This window comes from Cydia strobilella, chromosome 14, assembly GCF_947568885.1.
Source record: "Cydia strobilella chromosome 14, ilCydStro3.1, whole genome shotgun sequence".
NCBI classification, from domain to species: Eukaryota; Metazoa; Arthropoda; class Insecta; order Lepidoptera; family Tortricidae; genus Cydia; species Cydia strobilella.
In genome coordinates this window covers 4,421,132-4,434,317 of record NC_086054.1, presented here as the reverse complement: position 1 = coordinate 4,434,317, position 13,186 = coordinate 4,421,132, and the positions used below count along the sequence as shown (strand labels likewise).

The 13,186-nt window shown below is 32.9% G+C and overlaps 1 protein-coding gene across 1 annotated transcript; it reads right to left on the bottom strand.

Moving 5' to 3' along the window:
- Window positions 1-8,960: 8,960 nt before the first annotated feature.
- On the bottom strand, window positions 8,961-12,033 carry LOC134747347 (uncharacterized). The gene has a single exon (XM_063681981.1). The coding sequence runs from the start codon at window positions 11,172-11,174 to the stop codon at window positions 8,964-8,966; it is 2,211 nt and encodes a 736-aa protein (XP_063538051.1). The 5' UTR covers window positions 11,175-12,033; the 3' UTR covers window positions 8,961-8,963.
- Window positions 12,034-13,186: the final 1,153 nt, after the last annotated feature.

Sequence of the window (13,186 nt, the reverse complement as noted above, 5' to 3'; positions counted from 1 at the left end):
GTGGAGTCTGTCAAAAAAATGTCATCCTTATGTGTGTCATAAAATTCACTTCCTTTGAAAGTTGAGGCTACAACGCTGCTATCAAATGTGTAAACTTGGGACATCTTTGTTACTTCTGACGTAAGATCGTTTATTAATAAATCTTTTGACAAAGGTTCTACAGGTTTCCTCGAAGGTTTTCCTTGCTTTTTCAGCAAAAGATCCAACTGATCCACTTCATTCAACACTCCATCATTGAGGGGGAATGTGACTGTGAAACACTGCAAGATGACCTAGACCGGATAAACAGTTGGAGCATAGCGAACAAACTTCATTTCAATAATGGCAATTTTACACAGGGTCAGTAACTGACGTCAGTGCTGGCGCCGAAAACTGACTCGTGCTATTTAGACGCAGTCAGTATTTCGTCAGTAGTCGAGGATATTTCTTTCGGTGTACACACGTTTGTAAAGTCAGTAGTAAGGGTATTACAGCTTCTGCGGCACTTGGCGGCATCCTGCGGAGCAGATTTTTTTAGGGTTTTATGATCGTTTTTTTGCTCTATCCTTAATAGATATATGCTTACAGCTTCTGCGGCGGCTATTGTTTGTGTCGTGTGGATTTTTTCTCATGGAGAAAATAAAGGCGCATGTCTTGTGACCGCCCATTTTTTTGCTTTGACAGGTGTGTGATTCCGTCGTTAACGATTTATTTTATTAAGGTCAAAGTTTTTGCTATGTGGCTTCCCACGTCGTAATAATTACATTTTGTGGAATGCAATATATATTATAAAGTTATGTGACATGGGTTGTGAGAACTAAAAAACATTTTTCGAAAACCAATAAAATATCATTTATTATTACGAAATGTCATGGTCCTGTATTTTATTGTATATTTAATTATAGAGCATTTTAAAAACTGATCGGATACAAACACGTTACAACGTGTCGTATGATGCAACGCACAGGTGCTTGTTTTATTTAATAGGTTTTTTTGTTATAGAAAACCAATAAAATATTATTAATTATTACAAAATGTCATAGTCTCATATTTTATTGCGTATTCAATTAAGTATAGAACATTTTAAATAACTGATCGGATACAAACACGTTGCAACCTGTCGAATCATGCAACGCACAGGTGTCTGTTTTATTTAATAGGTTTTTGTCTTATCCGCGACGTATATATGTGTGTGTGTGTGTGTGTGTGTTGTTCAATAAAAGGAGAGATCAAATCGATGGAACCGTCATTCGTTCAAACGTGTTTGTCTGAAAACAGTGTTAAGTGTTAAAAGTAGTTTAAAGTACCGCAGTACGAGTAGGTACTCTTCATAATTAGTGTTCATTTTGAAAATCTTTCTACAACTTGCAGTGAATTAAAATGGAGGTAAGCTGAACATTAACTGACTGTTTATAAACAAACATTATCTACCTGTTTCCATTTGTGGTAAGTTCTCACAATTGTTTTTATTTTGTTTTAGATTTCAAACGAGAATTCTCTAGAGTGCACTTTCAAAAATTATTATTATGGCAATTTGAGTGATAATGATGAAACTGAAGTTTCAAAGCCACTTAAAATCCGAACCCAGAAACGAGCCAACAATATTGATGCATTTTTCGAAAAGCCTAAAAAGAAACAAGCTGCAGAATATTCGTCTACTGTTGCCCAGTTGACAAATGGAGGTACAAATTATATATCTTCACGTATAGATGACGTTTCAAAGGCCACCCATCTAATTAAAATTGACGTCTATGACATGAAAAAATTGCGAGGCATCCCAAACGATCAGCACTGGAAATTTGCGAATACTAGGATCAAATACTACACGCAGACTGAAGATGATGAGCATTATTCCAACACACAAGAATTAGTTTACAATATTACTAAACATATTGCAACTAAAACCGACTGTAAGAAATATTTCATCGAAGCAAAGCCATTTAAATAAATCATCCCTTACTCCGCCCCCACATAGAGTCCCCCACCAACGAACAAACGATTTTTGGGCATATATATAGCTACTCAACGCAAAGGAAACCATACCGTATCAGCACCCGTGGAAGTGAAACTACGAGTAAAAAATGGATCTACAAAACTCGCTATACGACGATGACCTGGCTAAACTTTGCGAGGACATTGAAATGCAAAATCTAAACTTTAATGGATATTCACCAGCTTCACCGCCTTTATACATCAGTTATATCGAAAACCCTCTTTTGATAACGTGGGAATCTTCATCTGAAGAGGAAGACATTGAAATGGACAACACGACTATATCTATCAGTGAAGATGCATATGAACCCATGTGCTATGACACTTTCGCCACCTGTGCTACAACATGTTCGTCGCCTATGCTACAACATGATGATTGGGCATCGGAGTGGGACAAAAAATTATGTGACATGCAATAAGATGCTACACTAAATGTTTTAAAATTAGGACCGACTATATGTGTGTTTTTATGTGAAATTTTGTGTTAATGTAGGAAAGACTTGCATGTAATTAGTTATCAATTCATTGTAACCCTAAACCTTTTTTTTTAAATAAATTTGTTGAATACTTCTCCTGTATTTTACTGTTATAATTCCTGTCTGTGTACTTGCAATAATTATAAAGAAAAGAAATGAAAGACATTGTCTGGGAAAATATTTATTTATTACATATTTAAAAAAATTGATCTATACATATTCTTTACAACATAATCATTATACATGGTATTATTTAAAAATAAGCTTAAAAAATCAAACATCGTTTTACCATTAAATTTAAAATATATATAAACTAAACAGTATTCGCCACAAACTGATGTAAAATGATTTTGGATAGACACATGGTTATAAAACCATTTCTTTGAATTTCTTTTTAAAAACAGCTTATGATAACCAGAAGGCTTTCTACCAAAAGAATCAAAATATTCACCATTGCCATGAATATCAATATGAATTGCTACCCAGTGTGAACCAGGTTTAAAATCCGGGTCTAAATTGCTTATGATATAAACAGGTAGAGCCATGAAAACAGGTATTCTGTTAGCCGGATAAACATGTGGTTCAATCGCGGGGCAAATTTTTTTCATACATAATTGTAATTTCTTGGTATCCATTATACAATACTTATTGAATTCACAGATGAATTCATTACCAAGGTTTAGGAACTAATGGTACAATGTTTCATAAATGTATTATTATATATGCATGTTCTAATTAACTATTATAATCTACACTCACATCTCGATGTTTGTTTATTTCAATGATATTATCAAACTCTGCATAAACAATGCAATTAAGAGTTGTGGTAAGAGCACTTTCAAATCGAACTTCTAATCGTACACTACCATGTCTAACAAGATTCCAATGGGAAGTAGAACTTGCTGATAAATCAGGTGTTAAATCGAAACACATCAAACAATAACCATTTCCATAGTCTTCTCTACTTATTGAGTTCCCTTCATTAAGGAAATGAATACCCGTTCCAGAAAACAAGGTGTGATATGTTGACACCATTAAACCGGTACTGAAAGATGGTTGTAATGTTTTTGAAGGAACTTGGTGACCATCTACATACAAACTAAATAAGTTCATATCGTGGTGGTGGAAATTAAAAGGATTACTTTTTAAACTACCATTAAATGCTGTATTATCAACAAAACCCACAATACACCTTTTTGGAACTTGACCGAGGAAAATATTATCAAGCGATTTCCCTTGCACGCCTGTTGGTATTGTAAGTACTTTAACTTCCGCTCTTGTTATGGGATACTTTGCAGTCGTTGAAGCTAAAACCTTTTGATGTGCAAGTAAAACGCTCGGGTTAATTTTTGTTCTTCTAATTATTAAACTTGCGTCCATTATAAGTACTTTAAGTTTTTTATCTTGACTACACATGAGATTAAACGACTCCTTGGATCGTACTAATTTGACACGAATTTCAACACCGTTTATTAAAAACTTTTCTTGATTGAAAATATCACCGTGTAGGTGTCCTATCATTTCAACTTCCTTACTGTCTTTAATAAATTCTTGTCTTTTGGTCCAACCCTTATTAGTCGCATCAGTTCCATTCATATGACCCGAAGTGTCTTCGTACCATAACCCACATGTAAGATGAGACTGTTTTGCTGCCGGACCATAATTTAGTAGAGTTTCCATATATGCACGGTATGCATAAGTATTATTAGGCGGTGATACTAGTTTTTGATTTAAATATATATCCAACTGGTTGAAAAGTGAATGTAACCAATTATTAACTGGAGCAACATGAGTTTCTGTTGATTTGATTTTAGAACCATCTTGATTCAATATCTTTGCTTTAATATGCAGTAAAGTGTGAGACAGGTCAATATAGTCATCACCTGATCCTGGCACTTGAAATTCAATAGGACCATCATCACTAAGAGAAGAAATAGGTTTATAGTGTATCCACTGTCCATTTTCTATACTTGTTTGTGTTGATGGAAGGGCAAACAAATCTAACTCGGACTTAGCGCATTCGCATGAATGATTATGCAAAAATGACATGGTTTAGTTAGAAAAAATATCGTTGATATATTTTTTATTTTTCTTTGTACCTCTCTCTCGAAATGCTTTGGATGTAATGGTGCGCTCCTGTCTCTTTCGTTGCATTTTATACCCAGACCCTGACATCAACGAATCAATTTTTTCATCGGCTTTTCTTTTTAAATTACTGCTTGCATTCTTAAAACGAGACTTAAATGATTCATCAATAGGGTGTGAATTCATCATGTCAGACAAGAGACCAACTCCGGCATTTAATGCTTCTTTTCCAACCGTTCTAAAACCGCTGGATAACAGAGGAAATACTGATCTAAACAGACCCCCCAAAAAACTTCCTATGCCGTGTCCTCGTTGGTGGGGAACACCTTTATATACAATGCCTACTCCTGAACCAGCTTGATGAGAATAATAATGTTCATATGGACAGCGAATATTTTCACGGCTAATATGATTCATTTTATTCGTTGAAAATGTAGTTTCACACATGAAGTTCCAAACTGGAATGGAACCTTTCCACCCGTATGCATTCTTATATCAATTTCAATTGTATCAAACTCTCTACGCATAACGGGTATGTAATGTGCAGGAGAAAAGCTATGCATTTTATATGCTCCATAAATGTATTTTGTCGGATCAAGCGGTATTATTCTTACTAACGATGTCATAACATCCCCCACCACTTGAGGTTGAACGATATCCGTATATATAAATAATTGCGATGGTAGGCCTAAATATAAATTAGCAGGAAATTTTCCAAGTTGACATTGTATAAGGTTCGTATTTGGTTTGAAACCTAGCTGAAGGTTTAGTATTGGTGTTGCATGTACCGAAACTATTTCTTTATGCAAAGAAGTCACCTTGATAACTTTCGATATTCTGTCATAGCTAAATTTCACCTTGTTCTTCAATAATGAGTTTTCATTAAAGGCAGATAGAAAGTGATCCATGTCGTCATATGTCGTAGCCGGTATATGGGACTTATATTCAACGGAAACAGGTAATTTTTCATTTTGTAATAATACGTTCTTTTTTACATACACCACGTTTTCATGTTCCTGCACGTTGTACAAGGAACACGGGTAATGAAACTCCACTAATCCGACAACCCATTCTCCTTCTAATTTTATTGTCTTTGGGAGTTTGGTGAGAAAGTTTGCTGTTGTATTTTCGGGGTAATACTGTATTGAGCTGTTGCTCAACAAAGTTAAATAGAAACTATCATCACTCATATTTCTTCTAAACTCGACGCAGATATCCAACTATTGAATTTATTTGGATAACCTTTCCACTTCACAAGCACCTCCTTTCTGTTACCAACTCGTCTCGAACGTATTATTTTATCTATTTTACATGTCATGGTGGGGCTATAAGTAACTTTTTGTAACTCTTTAGAATAGAAAGTGCCTGTGATTGGTTCATCTTGTAAGTCCTTTAAGGTATAAACAAAATGAGGGGATCTTTTTATTATTGATTCGATAACAAAGATTTCATCGCTCCAATTGGTTTCGTAACCTTTTTGAAATATGTGTTTATATTTAGTTATTCTGACATGATCACCAACATTGAAACTGGAAGTATAATTACTTTTTAATCTATTTCTTGGCGTATCGTATAAATTAGTCCATACAGTCATAATGTTGTTAAAATTGACATCTATCGGACACATTTTAATACTAGAATGATAACTATGATTATATGAATAAAGGAGATCTTGTAAAATGTCAATGTATTTATAAGTATTTTTGTGTGTAAAATAGCGCCACATTTTCATTTTTAATGTTCTTTGAAATCGTTCTACAATACTTGCCTTAATGTCAGGATTATTCGTTGTATAGTAGTTTATGTTTTTACTTTTAAAATAGTTCCTTACTTCTTTGGAAACGAATTCAGTCCCTTTATCAGATTGAATGTGACGCGGAGTTGCTCTAGCTTCGATAAATATGTCATCAAAACATTGCTTAACTGTTTCTGAATCCTTCTTTTTCATGGATCTAGCAAAAGCATACTTACTAAAGACATCAATAACACAAATAATGTATTTAAATCCATCATTATATTTACTATATGTACGCATATCACTTAAATCTACTTGCCAAAGTTCATTATAATTGGAAAGAATGTATTTGTTTCGTGTAAAACGCCTTTGAACTGGTCTATGTAACGTATAGGTTTCCTGAGACCGTAACCAGTTTTTTACCTCATCTTTGTCCATTTGACCATGCATTGCTTTAGCTAATTTGTCAATACTGCTGTAGCCAGCTGGATTAGAAACATCATAGTAAATCCTGTTGATATCTAATAAGGGGTCCATCTCTCCCAATCTATTTTCTTTTTTGACACTTCAGGAGTTTTGCGTGAAATTGGTGTAGAGGCTCCTTTTACTTGAGTCGATGTTGATCTTGTGTTTTTATATATTGGTGAATCTTGAGCCTTGTTAGGATGAAGATTATTTATATATTCTAGATTAGATTGATTGCCTATGCAAGATGCGGGAACTCCAATGTCATTTAACACTGAAGCAAATTCTTTCCAGCCAGTGGGTTTTATTTTTCGTTTGAGAGGTCTCACGGTGTCACTTATCAAATCAGTTATATTACTTTCTGGAATTACTTGATTATTCACTACGATTTCCCCTCCTTCTTTCCACCAAATCTTCGGTTTATTTTTTAAAATAGAATCAAGCAGGGAGCGACCTTTTTTTTGGTAACTTTTTGGAATTAAATTTACGATGTGAGATGGAGTAAACTGTTCAGGGTAAGTGCGAGTTAAAGGAGTACTAGTAGCGTCATATTCGTATGGATTAGCATTTGGTAATGTCACATTATAATCAGTTTCATCTTTTTTAACCATAGATTTATCCATATACTTATCATAGTCTTCATGAACTTTTTTTATATCATCAAGAATAATAGGTAGCTTGAACGGTTTCCGATCTGTTTCTGTAAAATGCAAAAAACGTTGCAGTGTTTGGGAATATAATGCCCATTTTTCACGATCTCCCATTTTACTTTTCAATATCTTTTGCATGTCTGCGTCTAAGCGAGATAATGAATTCAAAGGTGCATTGTCATTGTGTTTAAGCTTCTCAATGAAATCTGGTTCTACTAGAATCATTTTCTTCGTGTTCTCCATTTTAATTATGTTAATGAGCTCAGTAAGCTACTTAAAACAGCACCTAGTATAATTGGTAAAAACGCACCACCCTTTTGAATTATAATAGTCTTCCTTAATTTTTGTTTACCCTTAGAAACTAATTTCCGTAATATATTTTTATGTTTATGTAACTTGATCTTTTCTGTATTGTCTAATGGAACTTTTCCCCTTAAAACGTTGTAAATGCACTCACAAATAATATTTATTTCATCTTCGTCACATGCTTTAAGTAAAGCTTTACGATATTTTGGTTTTAGCGTATGTAGAGCTTTAAGCAAATGTTGATGTGTGGTTACTCTATCAGGCATCATTTAGAACTGACAAGAACAGAATGATTACTTACATATTTAAACCCTTTTTTCGGAATATATACTGTACAACATTTGTCAAATGGAAATAACTTAGTTTTAAAACGACATATATCATCAGTGCTTTGTTTCAAATCGATCATCAGGTATCCATGGGCTGGCGTTGTTGCATCTTTGTAGGCTTCTTCAACAAATTTAGTATTTTCAGGATAAACTTGTCGAGACAAATACCGTATTTGAGTTTTGTCTCTAGGATTTTTAAAGTAAACAATGTATGTTGTGTTCAAAGATATGTCACGTTGTCCTCTCCCTTGATGAAATAGATTTTGAGTTATATAGAAAACGCTTAAATTTCTGTGATGGCTACCTTTAGTAAAAATATCAACAATACGTCCATCTGATTCTCTCATTAAATCATCTATTATAAGTAGTTTAGGTTGCTTCCCATCAAACAAACTTAAATCGGGAATACCTTGAATATAATCGATACCATTTAAATTATATAGTGGTTGCATTTCATCATAGCACCACAGCACTTGAGTGAATTCTGTATTACACATTTTTCCTACATTTTTCAGAAAGTTAGTGACAAAGTTTGATTTCCCACAACCGCTTGGACCAGCAATAATAGCTGTAAATGGATGGATAAAATGATACATTACAGAAAACGGTCTTTCTCCTTTAAAGACCGTCAAGAAAATAAAATTCAATCATAAGATTATGTATATATATATACACATGCGCACCTTCTTGCACACAAAAATGCATATTTATTTAAAATTGTTTACTACATTATGAATAAGACAAAAACTTTTTTTAAATATATTTATTTATAATTGTCGAAAAATACTGATACACAAAAAAATATACATACAATTTCCATCGTAAAAATAGATCTCTTATATTATATCTTATTGTTTAAAACATACCTTTTTTATGTTTTATTACAAAATTCACTTAATATTAAAACTAAATACATTATATCCCCCCCCCCCCCCCCTTTATTTCGCTACTTCAACTTATAGTGGCCCCAAGCTAAGGTGTCAAATGATTCTTGACAAAGATATCTTTTCGTGTCTGAATAAGATAACGAAATTTTATTGATTTTCTGTGTAAATATTACATGTTTTATCGATCGAAATCTGTGCATTTCTGATAATAAATCTTTCTTTTCATTTAGACAATCTTTGTAGTCTTGCAACTTAAATTTCTTAGTCACACATTTATTTACACCTTTAGCCTTGGCCACTATTTTTTCCTCAACATTCAATGCGTACATTTTAGATCTTAAACCCACAAATTCTTTCAAAATTTTACCTTTATTTTCGTCTTTGAAATATCCTAATTTTTTTTTATTTATACATGGAAAACCGTAAATATTATTGGGGTCATAGTCAGATGTATCAAAATATTTTTTCAAGTCATTTCTTATATCAGAATAGAAATCTTCTGTAAAAATTTGATAAATAAAACTGTCTGTATCTGTATATAACAATTTAACATTATTCCCGAATTTTTGTTGCATATATCCATAATGGAAGTCATACATTAAAGTTTTTGACAAGTCTAATATACAAAATCCTAAGTATATAGGCTTGTTGTATAGTAGACTAGTTTTCTTTAACTGTACTGCAGCTAAGCTTTCAGAAAAAATAGAAATACTATGGAATTCAGGACGAGCGATATAGCTTTCGATTCCTTTGATATGATCTTTACTTTCCCACTGTGAAAGCAAATACACATCCACTCTTTTCTCAATATTTTCCATCGTTTTTCCAAAAACTGCATTGTTCATTAACTTGTAGAAGTCCTTTTCGAATTCGGTTTCTGCAGATGTCCTTAACGTAGTGTTCAAATCAATATACTTTTTGAGCCAATTGGTTTGTTTAAATTTTAAGATTCTATGGACTTTTGTTAAATTTAATCCATTGTCTAAACATTGTATAAGATTCCTATAGTGTATAATGTATTTTATTTTGTTTTTCAAATTTGGAATCAATTTTTTTTGTTTACTTTTATCTATTATGTGCTCAGCACAAAATGGTAAATCTGAGTGAGAATCATGTAATGAATCTGGATATTCCAAATCGACTTCTAAAATGTACCCATAATCAGCATCGTTTGAGAGTTTAAAGTCCATAGCTGGGTCAACCCATTCAAATTCACCAACAGGAAGACGTTGCGACATCGCCCAACCATACAAGTTATTAGCATCGAGGTAGATAAGATAAGATGACGGTTCATTTGAGTCAAAGTCTGACATATAATAATTATTTGACTTAGCATAACGATTACTGCATTGTGATATACCACCTCGAAGCCCTTTTTTAACAAACGAAATTTTATCGAAATCTGTTAAAAGTTCAAGTTGTATCCCAGTCATTTTTAGCATAGCATCCCAGCTGAGACCAGGAGCTGTAAAATAATGAGCTGGGTCCAAGCTGTATGTATCAAGACACACTGAACGAAAATTTTCAAAGACATCGGTTAATAGGAGGACATCTGTTTTTAAATACAAGTTAGAATAATCCAACATTGTTTTACAGTTGAAATGGGTCCATACGTTTTGTGCATGTTGATAATCCTCATCTGTTATACAGCTATCTGTTAAGGCACTGTAAAAATCACTTATTTTAGGCAACGATGACGCTTCAAGAGATTTACTAGATTTCATAAACTCGTATGGAAATATACCCTTTTGCTTCAGAAGTTTAAAATCTTCGCATCTAGGGTATTGTTTCCTTAATTCATGGAATTGGTGTTCCCGAAGGTTTCGGGCTAATTTATCTAAACTACTCGACATGAACCTAAAGGAATCAACAAATCTAAGTGATAAACATTTTCCATCAAATTTAAGTTCTTTGCTAAATGAAATATATTTTTCTTTATTTTGAGGTATAATCTCGATGGGCCCTTTACGGAAATTCAATGCTTTTACAATAAAATGTGCGTCGTAATTACTTAGATTATGGAAAAATACTGGCACGAATGAGGGAGGTTTGAATTTATTATTACAAGCCTTATGTGTCACTCCATGGAATTTTCCTGTGGTCCAATCATAACTGAAAACGCTTTCAGATTCTAACGTCTTATTACATACAAAACACTTATTATTAGCTTCTCCAATTTTGTTTAAATCGCTCTGATTTAATCGAATGGGTTGTTTTCGAAAGCAAATATATTTTATTAATTTTGTTAAATCATTATAAAGAGTCTCCATAAATACTTTAGCACAATCTGGGCCTGTATATGATCGATAGCGTGAAAGACTATCATCAAATGAACACTTTATAAAATAACCAAAACTGTACACTTCATGTTGTTGAACGTTTTTTGTGTACGATTTTGATTCTTTCTTTTTGTTTGGTTTTGATTCTTTCTTTTTGTTTGGTTTTGATTTGTTAGGAATGTTAGGATCACAAGACGATATGGGATTTAAAAATGCCTCAAAATCTGCGTAAACAACAAACGGTAATTTAAGCTTACGGTGATATTTATCAAAAAAAATGTTATGGTTTGAAATTTCTTTACCAAACCAATCTTTATAATTCTTATCATGATTTGGGAGTTTAACAACAAGGTGACAACAATCATTTTTTTGATGATTAGTTAGTTGTTCATTTGAGTAAAATGCTAATAAACACCCATCACAAATGTGAAAGCTATAATTGGTTGTTGAAATCTGTCGGCTTACTAATCGAGATAGATTTTTTATATAACAGTAATGTCCCTGGCTACCATTAGATATGTAAAGTAAATTAATATGTGTTGACTTACGACATTTGGTAAAGTAAAGTGGACCGTTTACTTCATGTGATTTGGAATTTTCATTATATTGTAATCCGAAAACATTAATGCTTATATCATTTAATTTTTCAACTTTATGAACATCTGTAAGTTTAACTGGGAATGGTATGTTTGAAAATTTTAATTTGTTACGATGAGTAATATAGGACGACACTCTCTGTGAACTGTTCCTAACCGGATACAGCGCTGAAAGAATCGCCCATTTCAAACACTCGTGGTCATGGTTTTGGACGTTGATTATTGCTTTTTTTGTTTTAATATCATGTGGTAAATCAACATATGAAGAACCGCGTAATGGATTAAATTGGTTAACGTTCATGTCTAAGTATTTTATGTCTTTAAGACTCCATCCGCTGTCTTTTTTTTCAAAGTTTGAAATTTTATTTGTGAGTGAGTTTTTGAAATTTTCTAAAAATTCTTCTCTGTTATCACCTTTACAAATAGTCCAACTCAAAATATTAAAATCGAAATAATTGTTGATTCCTTTAGATTCTTGTATGAACTCTGCGTGTAATATAAAACTAATCTTGAAAATGGTTAGCTGTTGAATGCAGTCATCTATTAAATTATTTAAAGATGTTTTAATACTCTCAAAAAAAAGTTCTGGTGTCTCAAACTCAAGGTTAGTTTTTTCCGGATTTGTTAGTCTATAAGTTAATAATCTATTCCCAAATGCAGTTTCAATAAGTTCAACATTGGGATAAGAATGCTGAAATTTTAAACTATTATTTTTATGAACATTACTTCTTAAATGCTGGGCGTAGTACCTCCTCGAAACGTTCTGTTTGCAGGTTTTACATTCGACGGTATCAACGATGACAGGAGTTGATGATGATGATGCAGCTATTCGAGAAGTTGATGGTTGTGGCTCCATGGCAGCTGCTGGATGCTGGCTTGACGAATCACATGGTTGAATGGTTTCTTCTGACATATGTTTTCTTTTTATTCCGCGTGTTACGCATCTAAAAATAAGAAAAAAGAATAGATTAAAATACATATGTACAAGAATGGATTAAAAAAAAAATATAGTACGAAAATTCACTTGTACCGTAATACCTGACATTAAATTTGACTGGCAAAGAGAACAATACGCTTCCATGGTTAATACACCATCTATCTCATCATAAGGTAAAATCGATGATCGTTTAACATTTACATGCCCACTACAAGGGGTGATAAAGGGTTTAAAATCATGATCGTGAGCTATACTCGGATCAAGTTTTCCACTGATAAACCACAATCTTAAATATTTATGAAAACTAGCCAATAACACTGATTTGCTAAACATTTTAATGTCTTCGCTAGTAAAATCCATCACGATGGTGAATGCTTATTAAATGAGGCAGATTGTTTGGGATTTTATTTATATTCGATTCATCTCCCCACTACTAAACAGTAATTAAAGTAAAACTGGTTAAACATGTT